This window comes from Gopherus evgoodei, chromosome 11 (assembly GCF_007399415.2).
Source record: "Gopherus evgoodei ecotype Sinaloan lineage chromosome 11, rGopEvg1_v1.p, whole genome shotgun sequence".
NCBI lineage: Eukaryota > Metazoa > Chordata > Testudines > Testudinidae > Gopherus > Gopherus evgoodei.
Window position 1 is genome coordinate 36313241 of NC_044332.1, and position 14892 is coordinate 36328132.

General features: G+C 41.9%; 1 protein-coding gene across 5 annotated transcripts in view; it reads right to left on the reverse strand.

Annotated features, from left to right (window-relative positions):
• OSBPL6 (oxysterol binding protein like 6) overlaps positions 1-14892 on the reverse strand; it is a 182745-nt gene that overhangs the window by 3244 nt on the left and 164609 nt on the right. For all 5 annotated transcript variants that reach the window (XM_030580624.1, XM_030580622.1, XM_030580623.1 and 2 more), the window contains 7 exons: positions 10254-10341; positions 9781-10034; positions 5723-5860; positions 5293-5356; positions 4716-4794; positions 3722-3866; positions 1675-1819 (listed from right to left, as the gene is read on the reverse strand). In XM_030580624.1, coding sequence (XP_030436484.1) covers positions 1675-1819; positions 3722-3866; positions 4716-4794; positions 5293-5356; positions 5723-5860; positions 9781-10034; positions 10254-10341 — 913 coding nt within the window. The remainder of the gene's footprint in view (positions 1-1674; positions 1820-3721; positions 3867-4715; positions 4795-5292; positions 5357-5722; positions 5861-9780; positions 10035-10253; positions 10342-14892) is intronic.

The following is a 14892-nucleotide window of genomic DNA, read 5'->3' on the forward strand; positions in this document are numbered from 1 at the left end:
TTGAAGGGACGATTCAAATTAAGTGGCTCAACAAGGAACACTTAACTCACAATGGACCACGGGCGATACCTATCTACACTTAATGGACTTTCCTGCTATGACTAAGCGAAATTATTCAGGCACACATGACTTGCCCAGGTGACTCCAAACTCCATCTTTTACCCAGTTTTCCACTAGCTGTGCTAAGGGCTTTGTTAAGAACATAAGAATGGCCATACTGGGTCAGACCAAAGGTCCATCCAGCCTAGTATCCTGTCTGCCGACAGTGGCAATGCCAGGTGCCCCAAAGGGAGTGAATCTAACAGGTAATGATCAAGAGATCTCTCTTCTGCTTTCCATCTCCACCCTCTGACAAACAGAGGTTAGGGACACCATTCCTTTGTTTGAAACAATGGCTTTCCCTCCACATGGCAGAAGCTATAAAAGGCCCTGGAAACATCTCCATTTTGCCTCTTTCCTGCTCCAGCCTCTTTCCTGCTCAAACCTCTGAACTATGTATTTATACTAACGGGAGCATTCTAACCAAGGGACTGAGGTCCTTCCAATGATTTGGAAGCAACCAGAGACGTGACTTAAGCCAGCAGTTTAGTCCATCATTGCTACAAGCCTGAACCAAGAACTTTGTAATTACTGTATGTATTTGATTCCTTTAACCAATTTTAACTCTTACCTTTCTTTCTTTCTTTCTCTCTCTTTCTTTCTTTAAATAAACCTTTAGATGTTAGATGCTAAAATAACCGAGTTTATTGGGTAAGATCTGAGTTATATATTGACCAGGGTGTGTGGCTGGTTCTTTGAGATTGGAAGAACCTTTCATTTGATGAAACTGGTTGCAAGGAACCACTCCTCATTAAGTCTAGTGTTTTTGGTGGTGATACAAGGACTGACATGCCTAAGGAAACTGCTGCTTTGACTTCTTGTTAGCCAGTGTGGTGAAACAGAAGTTTACTTTTATTGCTGGTTTGGTATATCTTAAGGGAAAATAACCAGCAGTTTTGGGGTGTATCTGCCCCATTTCTCAGCAGTTTGTCCTGAATTTGGTATTCTCAGTTGTGACCCACAAAGGCATGGCTACATGCCCACTTTGCTCTAGAGTAAGGAGGTGCATGGTAATGGTGGTTTGAACCCACATTGTGTCTTTAAGTAAGTAATCAATTTTTAAGAAACTTAAGTCAATGGGAACTGCAAGTGCTCACTATCTTTGAAAAACAGACCATTAGGGCAATAAGGGAGTGACACAACCAACCTGTTTCTCCTTTCACTTATACTGGTTTTACACCAATGTAATTCTGTTTAATTCAGTGGAGATACCCTGATCTGCACAGGTGTGAGAGGAGGATAAGGCTAACATTTACATTTTCCTTACTCCAAAATCCAATTATTTCCTTTATTTCCTCAGATTATGTTCTCAACATGCTAAATACCTGTAACCAAATTTTAGCCTCAGATTTGAAAGCAAAATCTAAAAAATGACTCATGAGATGGAGCACACACTCTTTTTAGACACTTTTACATTCAATAATAAAAGATACCGATAGCTGCTGTGCCAATTCCTTGTTATTCATCTAGCTGTATATTTTGTTTTTCAATTTGTATTTAAAATGGGTGGCTAAAAGCAGTGTTTAGTGAGACTAAAGCCACCTGAAGGATTTCAGTTGACCAGAATTTTCTTACCTGGCCTCCATATACATTTTGCTGAAGGTGCAACCCCACAGTATAGCCCTTCATGCCACTTTCCAAAGAGGCGATGCACCACCTTTCCTTCTTGGTCCATGACAACCCCTTGGACTTCATTTACATTTGAATTCCAATAATTCACCTGAAAATATACCAAAGTGAGGAAAGTGAACAAAGTTGATTTCCTTGTCACACTGTATATCACAATATCCCACAACATACTTCTAAATATTGCAACACGTAAAAGTCAACTGCAGCCACATCCCCAACAAAGAAAAATTAGAGGCTATTAATTTCTTGAAATTGAAGACATGCATAACGATGTGACATCTTTGCAGTTCTGCTACAAAAATTATCTCAACAAATCTATACAGAATTACCTTGCCAAGCAGATGTCTACCCTGTTTAGATTATAAAGTCTTAATGGGCTGTGACTCCATTATTAGGTATCTTTTTACAGTACCAGGCACATTTTTGGCACTTCAGGAATTAAGAGTTTAGTCCAACTGAATATTACTTACATTAAAACACAAAACAGAAAATGGCAGCCTGGAATATTCTGGAACAACATAATATGCTGAGCCATTGTGTCCATCTCTAAAACTAACTAGGGAAAAGTTTCCTTGTATACCTGAACATACTTTTAAACAAGTGGATTACAATGAAGAATGTTTGGTTCACAATATTTTATAGATAGGAAAACAAATGAATCACAGAAGTGTAGGACTAGAAGGCACCTCAGTAGGTAATCTAGTCCAGTTCTCAGCACTCCAGGAAGAATTAAGTAATAACATAACAGAAAGTTTCTGCATACGAATCTATACCTATTGCAAATGCTTCTTTATCTGCCACTGATGGGTGGTTCCAGATTCTGCATCAAAGTTCTCTTTTGTCCCACCTCAATCTACTGCCAATCCCCATAATGGTTGCAATTTAAAACGAAGAAAATTGGAATACAGGGTGCGTCGACATATATATGTTCACTGAACATAGCAGTATTTTCTGATGAAAAAAGCAGTCTGGTGGTTTATAAAGGGGTTCAAGCTCATTTAATTATCTGTGCACACTAGTAAGATATAGCCTCTTCACCAGTCAGATTCCTTCACCATTCTGTAGTAGAAACAGACCCCCCTCCTTAAAGTTAAAAAATCAGATGTATATTTTTTCTCTCCCCAGATGCCTAAGCTGCTGACACTGCCACGCTAAAGACTGGAGAATTTTCTTTGCCCAGATCCTGTTAACTAAATATGTGTGAGGAGGGAGGGGGGAAGCTACTTTCATCTCACAGCACCCTGTATTTGCTTTCTCTCATTCTCTTCTATGTCTTCCTTTTCTCAGACATGACTATTCCCTTCCCTTTACCTTTAAACAGTCCGGTTCCGAAGCATTGACTAAGTCCTCACCTGAGACAAACTATAATGCATCACTGCAGCAACTGAGGAGGGCCTTTTGACACTGAAGTGCATGTAGCAACACCAGAGATGATAAACTCATTATTTTTACAAAAAATTCAGCTCTAGCAGATCCATATTACTGTTTTTATACAGAACTATCACCAGGATATATAAATACAGTGAAGCAGAACACCACTATTCTAAACAGATAAGAAACTTAGGACCAAATTCTGATCATGGTTAGAACAGTCTAAATCCAAGTAACTGCTCTGAAGGACTGAGTTCCTCCTGGTTTTTACTGGCTTAATAGAACAGAATCTGGCCATTTGCATTTTAAAATTAAAAAAACAGTAATTTATTGTCATTGCTGCTGACATCAAATGGGCACAGAAACACACTGATATCAGATGGGCTGGTCCAGTAATAACAGAGACATGTTAATACTGGCAGAAATCTCAGATCACAACTTAGGTGGTGTTTTGTTATTGGCCTTCTTACCTAATAAAATAGTGGTGATGATACAGAACAGCGAAGAAGGAATTTAGGGGAACAGCAGAAGACTGAGAAAACTGTAGCCAGGTCTAGGCTAAGAAAATAGTTCTGCTTACTTTTTGTCATATATTACCATTGCACGACAAATCATAAGTTACCTTGACAAATGTGAGCTTACAAATACAAACACTGCTTTTTGTGTTTCTGATTGTTATTTCTCCATAATGCTCTATCCATCTCCTTCCACTAAGGATGTTGTGTATGCAGGTGGTGACTTTGTTCCACACATAGTAATCTCCATACCTGGGAATAAAGTTAATATATAGTTGGTAACGTAAATTAAATTTCAGTAAATTAAATTTCAGCTTTCAAGTGCGAGTGTGGTCATGGTGCCAGCGCTGGGAGAGAGCTCTCCCAGTGCTGCACGTACTCCACCTCCCCGTGGGGATTAGCTGGGGTACTGTTTACAATGGCGCTTTGCAGCGCTGTAACTTGCTGCGCTCAGGGGTGTGTTTTTTCACATCCCTGAGTGAGAAACTTGCAGCGCTGTAAAGCGCCAGTGTAGCCAAGGCCTAAGATCTGCAGATTCCCAGGATTTGAGAGGCCACACACCACTCTACCTCTGTGACCAAATCCTCTGTCCCCTCCCTGAAGGCTACATTTGAAGGAAGCCAAATGGCCCTGTCTACACAACAAAAGATTTTGAAACGTTTCCCCTTGTGTTAATCCTGGTTCAGATGAGCCCAGCATTAGCACCCTTGAGAGCCCTACTGCAGACAGAGCACCAGCTGCCGACACAGTATTTAACAAATTTGCTCCGGGCAGCCCACCATTCCAATGACTGGGTATGGAGTTAGTGCCTCCTCACATACATCTATTCTCCTCTACCAGTGAGATGCTTTTAGAGAGTTCCTGGGTTTTCCCTCCAAGCGTCTGACTGAGCCTTAAGGCTCTCGCAGTGCTTCAGTACCTCATTTGTAATGGGAGATCAGAGCAGGGAGCTCACATACTGCCAGCTGCTCATCATGTGGGATCTCTACTCCCCCACCACAATCCATCCAGCCCTCAGAAGGAAAAGCATCTTCCTAGATTTAAAAAAAAAAAAAAAGAAAGAAAAAGAAACATAGCCAAGGAAACAAGACAGTAACTTACTTTGGAAAAGTCACATTCAGTGTTCCAATTGGCAGGATTTCCATTGATTTCCCCCAGAACTTATTTTTCCATCTGATATCTAAATGATAGAGTGAAATATTAGAAAATTACAAAAGACCATAATATTATACCTTCAGAGATCTACGCCACTAAATGGCATACCAGATGATCTATGCCAGACTGCCGCTTTTGAACAGAACATTAACCTGTTTTGAAGACAGAAAAAAGGTTATTCTGGAGGGACAACCTCATATCAGAGAGATTAATCTATCCCTTGTCTCCTAATAGATAACAGTGTGTTCTGTATAAAGTTTTTAAATAAAGACAGCAGAACAAATAAACATAATGCAAGTCACTCTGGTATGGATGATAAAATACTGCATCGTCTCATTCCTTACAGTTTAAAATTGAAACACTTTAAAGCAACAGCCAGCAAAACTTAATACAATAACTATACTCAACTAATCTATTAAATAAATTCCAGAGAACTACATCCCTAATTATAATAATTGTGAGATCATAAACTTTTTATTTTATTAAAAACTTGATCTTTAGGCCTTTGAATTAAAATATATACCTTGCCAAAACACAAAATTCTTTGATTCACAGTGACAGGCAGAAATGGGTGGATGGTGGCTAACCTGAAAAATAAAATTACAGTGGCGAGGAGTTGTTTAACACAAAAGAAGTCTTTCATTTTAAAAAATCAGTGTAACTGACAGTTACCTCAAGCTAAAAACTATTCAGTTATGTATATTACAATAAAACAAACAAACAAAAAGCCTCAGCATGTTTAACATGAAGTAAACTTTATTTTACAGCCTCCTACATTAAAGGATATATTTTATATAAATCATTTTAGTTTATTGTACATTTTTTTTCTGGATTTAATAACTTTCACGTCAACTCTATTTACTCTAGTGGGAATACAAGTTCTTAACCATAAAGAAAAATTAAAGTCATTCCACTTCCAAAGAAATTAAGATTTACATAGAAACCTGTTTTACCTGCTCTGAGAAAAATCGGAACCCTTTGTCTTCCCTAATACATTCATAAGTCTCACCAAGCACTGGATTGAATGGCTTGCTTCCTGCTCTGTAGTAAGTGGAGGCATACCCTGAAGCTGCAAAGGCAGCTATGAGAACCTGTTAAAACACAGAAAAACAGCTAAAGATTCCTCGGTGTGCTCCCTCATCATTGTGAATTGTGTGGGCAGCAGTGTGAATAAATTTATCCTTTAAAAGCACTTAATTGCCTCTTTATTCATTCACTATTAGTCAGCCGACATGGGCCAGCTGTGAGTATTTTATTGCAAAGTACAGACATACCCTGAGGGACCTCATACCAGTGGCCTAAAATAGAGCTATTGCTCAGCAGCAGTAATTGAGGCTAGGGCCAGATGGTGCAGGATTGGGGAGTTGCAGTTGGTCCAGGACTGCCCTTCCCGTTTGTGCCTGAGCTCTGCTCGGGGTCTGTGGACAATCTGGTCCATAAAAAGATATTCTCCTCATTCAGGATAAACTAACTGAGTTTGCCAAAATTAGTCCACAGAACTGTCAAATTCCATCAGCTACTTCTACTGCTGCCAAGCTGCTTCACCAGCAGGAAATAAGCAGCTAAGTCATTCCACGCCACATCTATACTCGCCTTATCAGTTCTCATTCAACCTCTGCTACCTTCCGTCCACGAACCACTGCTCACATATCTCCACCCTAATGCTTTCTTGCTCCCATTCCCTGGACCGAATGGAGCTCTAAATGAGCCCCCTCCATTATTTCCAGCTGGCATCTGAGCAAAGCATCACTTTGACTCGTTCACTAATGGGTGAATCCCTTCAAAATCTGATTCTCTGAACTCACTGAGGAAGCAAAGAATATACAGTTTGATCTCTGCCGAGGGGCAATGATGCACAGGGGGTAACAGGTCTCATATGAACTCTGAATCATTGAAGTGTGCGTGTGTATAAGATCAGAATTCTCAACAGACACTGTGACACTATTTGTTTTCCTTTATGGCCATTATCATCTTCTGTTTAACTTTCTCCTGAGATGACACCTTCTACCTGATGATGTTCATTTTCAGACCAAGCCACTTCATTTATCATGAACTGTGCAACTTTAATTTGGCTTTCCTGTATGCGTGTGTTATGATACAGTCTTTAATTATGTGATCACATACTATTTTTTTCCTCAGGATCCCTGCCTTATTCAGTGTACAGTGAATGGACAGCGCTCACTTAGGATATGTCTTCACTACACAGTTCATTTAGGCTTTGATCCTAATCCACCTCCTGTCCACACACAAAACCCTCTCACCCAAGTTTAATGGCGCTTTAAACCAAGGATAGGTGTCCCAACTGGGGCATAGCCTAGAACCTGGATGCTTCTTTCACTTGGGATGATCACCCTCCCACTTTGTAATAATGTCTCAGGCTAAATCACCTGTGTGCTGAAAGGCCTCCAATGCCTTCCCACAATTCACCTCTTGTGTCCAACAGGACAGACAACCTTAATTTTGTTATTTCCTAACTTGGGCAGGACTTTGCAATCTTAATGTTCTTTCATCATAGGTTTTTTGTGTGTAATTTCCTAGGTTTTTTAAAAAGCAAACTGCAAAAACAGAAATTCCATCATGTAGCATCACAGTGACACCCACATGATTCATCAGCAGAATTGGAACCTTTAGATCCATCGCAGAATTCTCTGTCACCTGAGCTAATTGAGTAAATGATAGCAGCAGCTGGTTGTCATCCTCTGAATGGACCAGCGCTAGAGGGCAATGAGACACTTTCCCAGTTGGTTTCACAGATATTTGCTGACAGCAGAGGACTCAGGAATCTTGGGTTCCATTCTCGACTCAGGAGGGGAGCGTGCTCTCATCTGCCCATTTCCCCCAAGCACGACCCCTTCTGGCCCTATCCCTCCAGCCTATCCTTGCCCTAGTCATGTCTCTTCCCCCCAACCCCTAGCTCACTGACCCAGTCCCATTCTCTTCTCCTAACCAATCCCACCCTCCATTCTTCAGGCTTCTCATACCAATCCCATCCCTCTTACCCAGCCAGTCCCAGTCTCCCGCATCTGTACTCCCTAGCCTAGCCTCTTCCAGTCTCATCCTGCCCCACCAGGCTGCTAGCCCAGTTAATCCTACTCGACACCTCATCCAATCACTCACTCCCATTCCCGGGCCTCCCATCACTCCCACACCTACGTTACCCCTGCCCACTGGCTCCCAGTCGCAGTCTCCTTTCTCCAGTTCTGCCCCCAAGTTCCAAGCAGGATGCAGCACTCATTGGCACAGATCCATCATCTTTAGCACCTTGAAGAAAGAGAGGTAGCTGAGGGCAAGAATGAAAACTGATGAAGAAAGTGTGTCTGGGATGCTGAATGCCATCACTGCTTATTTCCTTGCTTTTTACAGTTTGCCTTGGGGGCCTATGCAGTTTAACAACCTTCACTCACAGTTCACATTTGTGTGTGGGTATCCTTAATAAGAAACTACACCAACTAAATAAATGTACATATACTATCCCCAAGCTTTTTATTGTGTTTGGGTGTTTACTCACTAATTTGCAAAATTCACAATGCGCTTCCTAGTCATTAGTGAGACTTTTAGTGAGGTATAAACTTAGTAATACTTACAGACACTGTCTATAGACTATAAATGTAAGTAATGTGCACAATGGGCAAGCAAATTAATACAAACATATAATCACCATTGTCTATTGTACCCACAGCAAACTACTTAGCTGTCACTCAAGCTCGGGAAAATATCTTACACAAATGATGTACACACTGAACACTGATAACCCAAGGAAGAAAACTGTATAGCCAAGGACTTTTAAATGAAATCCTATGGTCACCAATCCCCATTTATTCAATCCTAGGGGCTGAGACCAATCCCCATATGAACTGTAATTATAGGATGTGGGGTCGGAGTAGGGAGAAATGCCTAATCCAGCCTGGAACTTGATCATTCAGGGTTATCACATCATAACTAATAGCTGGACTTGCACCCTGAAATGATGTGGGACTTTGAGCAGAGCATGGAGCCATGGAAAAATAGTGGGTGCTTAGCACTACTGGCAGCCAGCCACCCCCACCCCCAGCGCCTCCCACCCGCAGCGATGAGCTGTTCCGCAGCGTGCAAGAGGCACTGCAGGAGAGGGGGAAGGAGTGGGAATGGGGCGCACTCGTGGGTAGAACAGGCCGGTAAGAGGCGGGGCAGGGGTGGAGCAGGGAGGAGAAGAGGTGGGCAGGAGCCTGGGGCGGAGTGGGGGGGTTGAGCACCCCCAGGGCCTGGAGGAAGACAGCGCCTGTGCAGACACAAGCTTTCAAACAGAGGAAGCAGGCAACCCCCATCAACTAGATCAGGTGTTTTCTCTCACTACCTCATTGGACTGAGCCTCAACCGGTGCAATGTCATTTCAATCTCTTTTTATCCAGAAATCAGAAAGCCAAGAGATTGCAGATCAATAGGTGCCACCTCCTTTGGTGGTCCAGGGCTGGAGCATCCATGGAAAAAAAATAGTGACTGCTCAGCACTCACCGGCAGCCCCTCCAATCAACTCCACTCTCTCCCCCCAGCGCCTCCTGCCTGCTGGTGTGACCTGCCAATCAGCTCCTTCCCCTCCCTCCCAGTGCCTCCCATCCACCACTGATCAGTTGTTCAGCGGTGTGCAGGAGGCATGGGGTGGGACGGTGAGAAGCGAGGGGGAGCTGTGCTCAGAGGAAGGAGGCGGAAGAGGGTGGGGCAAGGGCAGAGCTGAGAAGAGGCAGGACTCGGGTGGGGCTTAGGAAAAGGGGCAGAGTGAGGGCAGGGCCTGGGGCGGAACAGGGGCCGAGCACCCAAATACAACTCAGAAAGACGGAGACTCTGATGAGATCAGCATCATCTGGATGCTGATGGAATTACAGTTCCAAAAGTCTCACAGTTTCTCCTGGCAATCTCACAACCAGGAGAACGACAAAATGGAACACTGTGCAGGATTCACAAACGAGCCCCTGGGGAAGATGAGAAAAATCTAAACTTTCGCATATACAAGGCTGTGCTGTACCAAATTTATTACCATGCGTTCGTACGGATCATCAGTTTCAGCAGCTTTGTCCAAGAGTTCACTGTATTCCAGTTCTTCACAAAGGTGTTGTAAAGTATTAAGAGGTTCATTTAGCTCAACTGGCATGGAGACTTTGGAGAGATCTTTGCCAATATTATTTCTCAAAATATTCCACAGATTGATATTACTGGTATCAGGACAGGGAGCTGGGAGACAAGTCCGACGTCCATTCCGGAATGCACCTCCTGCTAACTCACCATTAAGAACTGGGTGGGGGAGGAAAGAAAATATTATTGTATTGAAATCCCCCCTTTAAAAACGTAACAAAATTCATTCATGGGACCAAATTCACCAGTGGAATTGCATTGCAGGTACAATTTAACTGATTTCAGCTGAATTGTGCCTGATTACACCAGCAGTAAATTTGGCTCATGATCTGAAAACAAATGTAATTTTCTAAAGTTTTTTAAAAATATGGTGTATACTTTGTCGGAAAACGTTGTCTGCAACACTGGTGTTGTCCTCAGATATGTTATCACTCACATCACTGATATAGGATTCATCATCAGAAGCCTAAAGAAGAAAAATTAAAAAATTAGTCAATGCAATCCAGGAAATCAATTATACAATAAAAACACAAATAAATTAAGCAAAACAAACATTCAAAGGAACCACATTTAGCCTGGCAGAGCTAAAATTAGATCCACCAAGTTTGATTCAGTTTGCATGTGCAAAGACCCAATCACCTAATAGCACCAAGAGAAATTTATGCTCACTGAATTTTCCTTAATTAAGTGTTATGAAGCCAAAGACCTTCAAACTTATTTCACTTATAACTCTTAGACTTTGTTCACCCTTCGTGTGTCCACACCCAGCCCTGTTGAAGTCTCCCCCTAGGGAGAGGATAAGAGAACAAACAACACTTAATAGAGGTTAGTCACCTTGCTTAATACAGTAGCGGAAGGAGCTCAGATACTACAGTGATGAGTGTGGTATAAGCACCTACACAGAACAGGAGTCCTTAACTTCAGTGGAGCTGGATCAGGCCATAAAAGAGCAAAAATGCTAATACAGTCCATCTTCATCTACTGACACGTCTTTCTCCCTATGTTTACCTCAACACCTAAGGTCAGCTGGGACTCTTTTGCTAACAGGCCCTTATTTTCAAATACTAGGATTGGAGACACAGCTTTTGCAGTACACAGCCTTCAGGCTCTGGAATCTGCTTTCCCTACTCATCCATCAGAGTCCAAATCTGTTGACTTTCAGGTTATGGAGCAACCTGTTCACTTAGGGGTGTGTGTGTGTGTGTGTGTGTGTGTGTGTGTGTGTGTGTGTGTGTGTGTGTGTGTGTGTGTGTGTGTGTGTGTGTGTGTGTGTGTGTGTGTGTGTGTGTGTGTGTGTGAGAGAATAAATGTAATATATTGCTGAGTTTTTTTGCACAGGTAGATATTGTATAATTAAAAATAAAAATGGACACAGGTATTACTTCTCTCATTTTAAACTGACCTGTTGCTAACATCACTCCAACAGATGAAGGAATTTCAAATCAGGAGTTCAAGCCAGTTTTTAGAATAATTTGACCTATTTTATTTCCTTTCATTTCAAGTCACCAAAGTTGCTGCTGTGAGACTGTTGTATTTCCTGCTCACACTTAAATGTCATAGCACAACCCAAAACCACTGTTTTACTACTACTGTACTGAAGCAGGAAGTCTGGTAGTGACAAAGGGATGCTGCCGGGTTAATATATTCTAAATGCTTTACTTCTGTTATAACTAGAGCTATGTGAACAACTGTTTTTTCTGGTTTCCTGGTAGTTCCAAAACCCCCCCCAAAAAACAAACAAAAAAACAAAAACAAAAAAATTACTTCTGAGCAGACTCAAAACAAAATTTTTTTTGAAGCTTTTGGTGAACTAAAAAGTCCAAAAAATGTGTTTGGCTTGAAACATAAAATTTCATTTAGATTTTGAGCATTTTTAAAAAATAAAATAGAAGCAATTTTTTCTGCTGTGCAATGCAGTACACAGTACAATACACAGCAGTCATTCAGGGCAAGACTGGGTGCACAAGTGTGGTAACTGCATATGCAAATAGCTAATTAGATCTCTATACATTCATACTAGGCATATGTATATATATATATATATATGCCTAGTATGAATGGTACACACATCTCACCTGGAGTTTGCAATCACAGTAATTGGGCATGCAAAAAAACCTGTAAATGTAATTTTATACATGCAGTTCTAAAAAACGTGTCTCACAATCTCACTAGTTGATCATGCAGGCATCACAAAATGCTGTCTGGTCCTTAAAGATTAGAATCAATCTTCCTAACTTATATTGCAAGTAGGCATTTCAGAGCACTTCATAACAATAATCAAAGTATGGTTCAGGGTAGAAACATGTCTGTGCCCTGCATACACTTGTAAATAAGAGTCTAGTAGTTCCTCCTAAACTTTCCTTTCCACTTGATAACTCATTAAATGCCTTGCTGGCTTGGCAAGAAAGTGTTTGTTATCTACAGACAATGGAATTGCACAGTGATGCAGCATAGCTTTTCCCATACTGCTTCAGAATGGCTGAGTTTCCACTTCATACGTAACCAAGCCCCGGGGTTAATTTTCTGTTTTCAGTTTTCCTGTCTAGTACACTGTGCTGTAGAACCCAGTGCCATTGTAATCTGCGGACTGAAACATTTAGCTGAACAATGGGGAGCTCAGGACATGTGCCATTAGGGAGACATTACAAAGCCAGTCAGCTTTCAAAGGCAAAATGGAAAAGGAGCATCAAGGTTTGCTCTCTGAACCAGGCCACTTGAGATGTATTGTATTGTGTGCACCAGGCTGATCCAGTGTCACAGCAAGTAAAATTACCACTGACAGGGAAACCCACCCGCTTGACCCTACCTCACCCAAGGCCCCAAGCTTTTTGCTGAGAATACAGTAAGAGTAGGCCCAAAAGCCTTTAGCTAAGAGCAAGAGTTTTAACTTTTGCTAAACTTGTTTTTCTGTACAAAGGGCATGCTGAGGCAGAAAGATGTGGTCAGGGCCCCAAAAAGAGGAACTAGAATTGGATAAAGGGGAACCAGAATATCTGTTAAGTTACAACAGCTGAGCCTGCTGTCAGGACTACAGAGAAGGTGCTAGAACAGTCAAACCGCAGACTTGACTGGCAAAGACAATAACAGGAAAAGCCATAGATGGAGAATTAATTGGTCAGCTTGCTTATCATCAACATTATATTCCAAATAAGGCAAATAACATGTATAACCAGCGTGCTACGTTTTGCGGTTTTAACCTTTATAAGCTTGGTAAAATTTATAAATGTAGAGCAGCCAGCCTCTTGCGTGGGGTCTATGCTGTCTCTTCCCGCATATATGCTTGTATGAAATAAAAGAGCCTTGGGCTGTCTGATCTAAAATCAACAGTGTGGTCGATTTTCCACAACACCACATAGTGTATAGTTCCATACACACACACACTTTGAAGAAGAGATCCGTGTGGCTCAAAAGCTTCTCTCTCTCACAAACGGAAGTTGGTCCAATAAAAGATATCACCTCATCCACCTTGTCTCACACACACTCGCACTCATTCTTTATTACTGATGTTAGGTTTTTAACAAACAGTTATTGATACTATATTTTAGGCTTAACCTGCCTGCTAAGCTCTCTCTAATTAGCATATTTCTATCCTGTAGAACACAAAATAAATCACAGCTCAAGGGACAGCAAAGCTATATAAACAGTAATTCCTGATTTTGAAGCTGCATTTGCCATTCAGCTGGTATCAGTGTTAGGTTATTTTGCAAATTATTATTTTTAAAAAACTTCTGTGTTGGCCTTTCCAAACAAAATTTTCTTTTTCTAAAAAGTTGAAAATTCCAAAATACTACACAATGCATGAAAACTGCAAAGTAATGATTGTCAGAAATACATTACTAGTGTGACTTAAGATAATCAAAGCTTAAATGTTATAAAATATGCTGAAATATGTTCGGGTCTATGTAGCTGATCCAGAGGGAGATGGTAGCAATACATTGTATACCTGGTAGATCTAGAAATTGAATTAAGGATTCTATTCTCCAGATGGAGAACCCTGGCCACATTGTTCTTGTAGCATCCTGTGCCGAATAATTGAGAGTTTTCCTGGTGAAAGGTACAGTACATTGGCACTCTGCCATGAGTGACCCAATAATGCCAAAAAGATGGAGGGGAAAACATGGCAATTGTACAAGATCACTTCATTACTGTGTTCTAAATAGACTAAAAAAATTAAAGAATTAGTCAAGGTATTTTTAATATGGCCCCCATGGCCCTTCAAGGTAAGAGAGAAATGGTTAAAAACATTCTATCAAACTGAACAAGCAATATTTTTAAAGCTTTAATACACACAGAGAAAATATAATTACATTATTCTGTGTCATACAGCAAGCTAACCAAAACAAAATTATGCTGTAGCAGAGTGGATCTCTGCTCCTGCCCTGAAAGGGTTAAAACAGCCCTGGATAAGGGCTGGGGCTGGAGAAAGCAGCCTTTTAGGCTGGGCTGATTGGGGAAGTGGCTGCAGCTGGGGGCCACGCCCCAAACTGAGCAACAGGGCCTAATAAGAAGGCCAGGGAGGCCAAGGGCAGACAGTCTTCCTCTGCCTGTAGAGGGAGAAGGGCCTGGCTGCTGAGAACCAGACAAGGTACCTAGTGTGGAGCAGGGCTGGGGAAGGGCAGTGGAGCTGGGGAGCTCCTGCCTGGAAAGCTCCAGGCTGTGGCCTAGAATTGGGCCAGGAGGTACTGGAGTTGTAGGGTGCAACCCAGGGGTAGGCCAAGGCAGCAGGTCCAACCCCCTTTGCCAATGATGAGAGGCTAATACTGCAGTCTGCCCCAGGGTGTGGGGCTAGCTAATGACTGGGCAGTTGCCAAGACACTGAGGCAAAGTGGGGATAGAGGGTGGGGAGTTCCCAGGGAGGGGAAACCCCTAAGAAAGAGGAAGGGGTTGCTGCTGGGGGCAGAACCCCATGTAAAAGGGGCACTGGGGTCCAGGGAGGGACATGGTGCCTGTAGCAGGAAACAAGGCGGATCACTGACCTGCAGAGGATGCTCTGAGCTGGAAGTTGAGCTAATTCCCA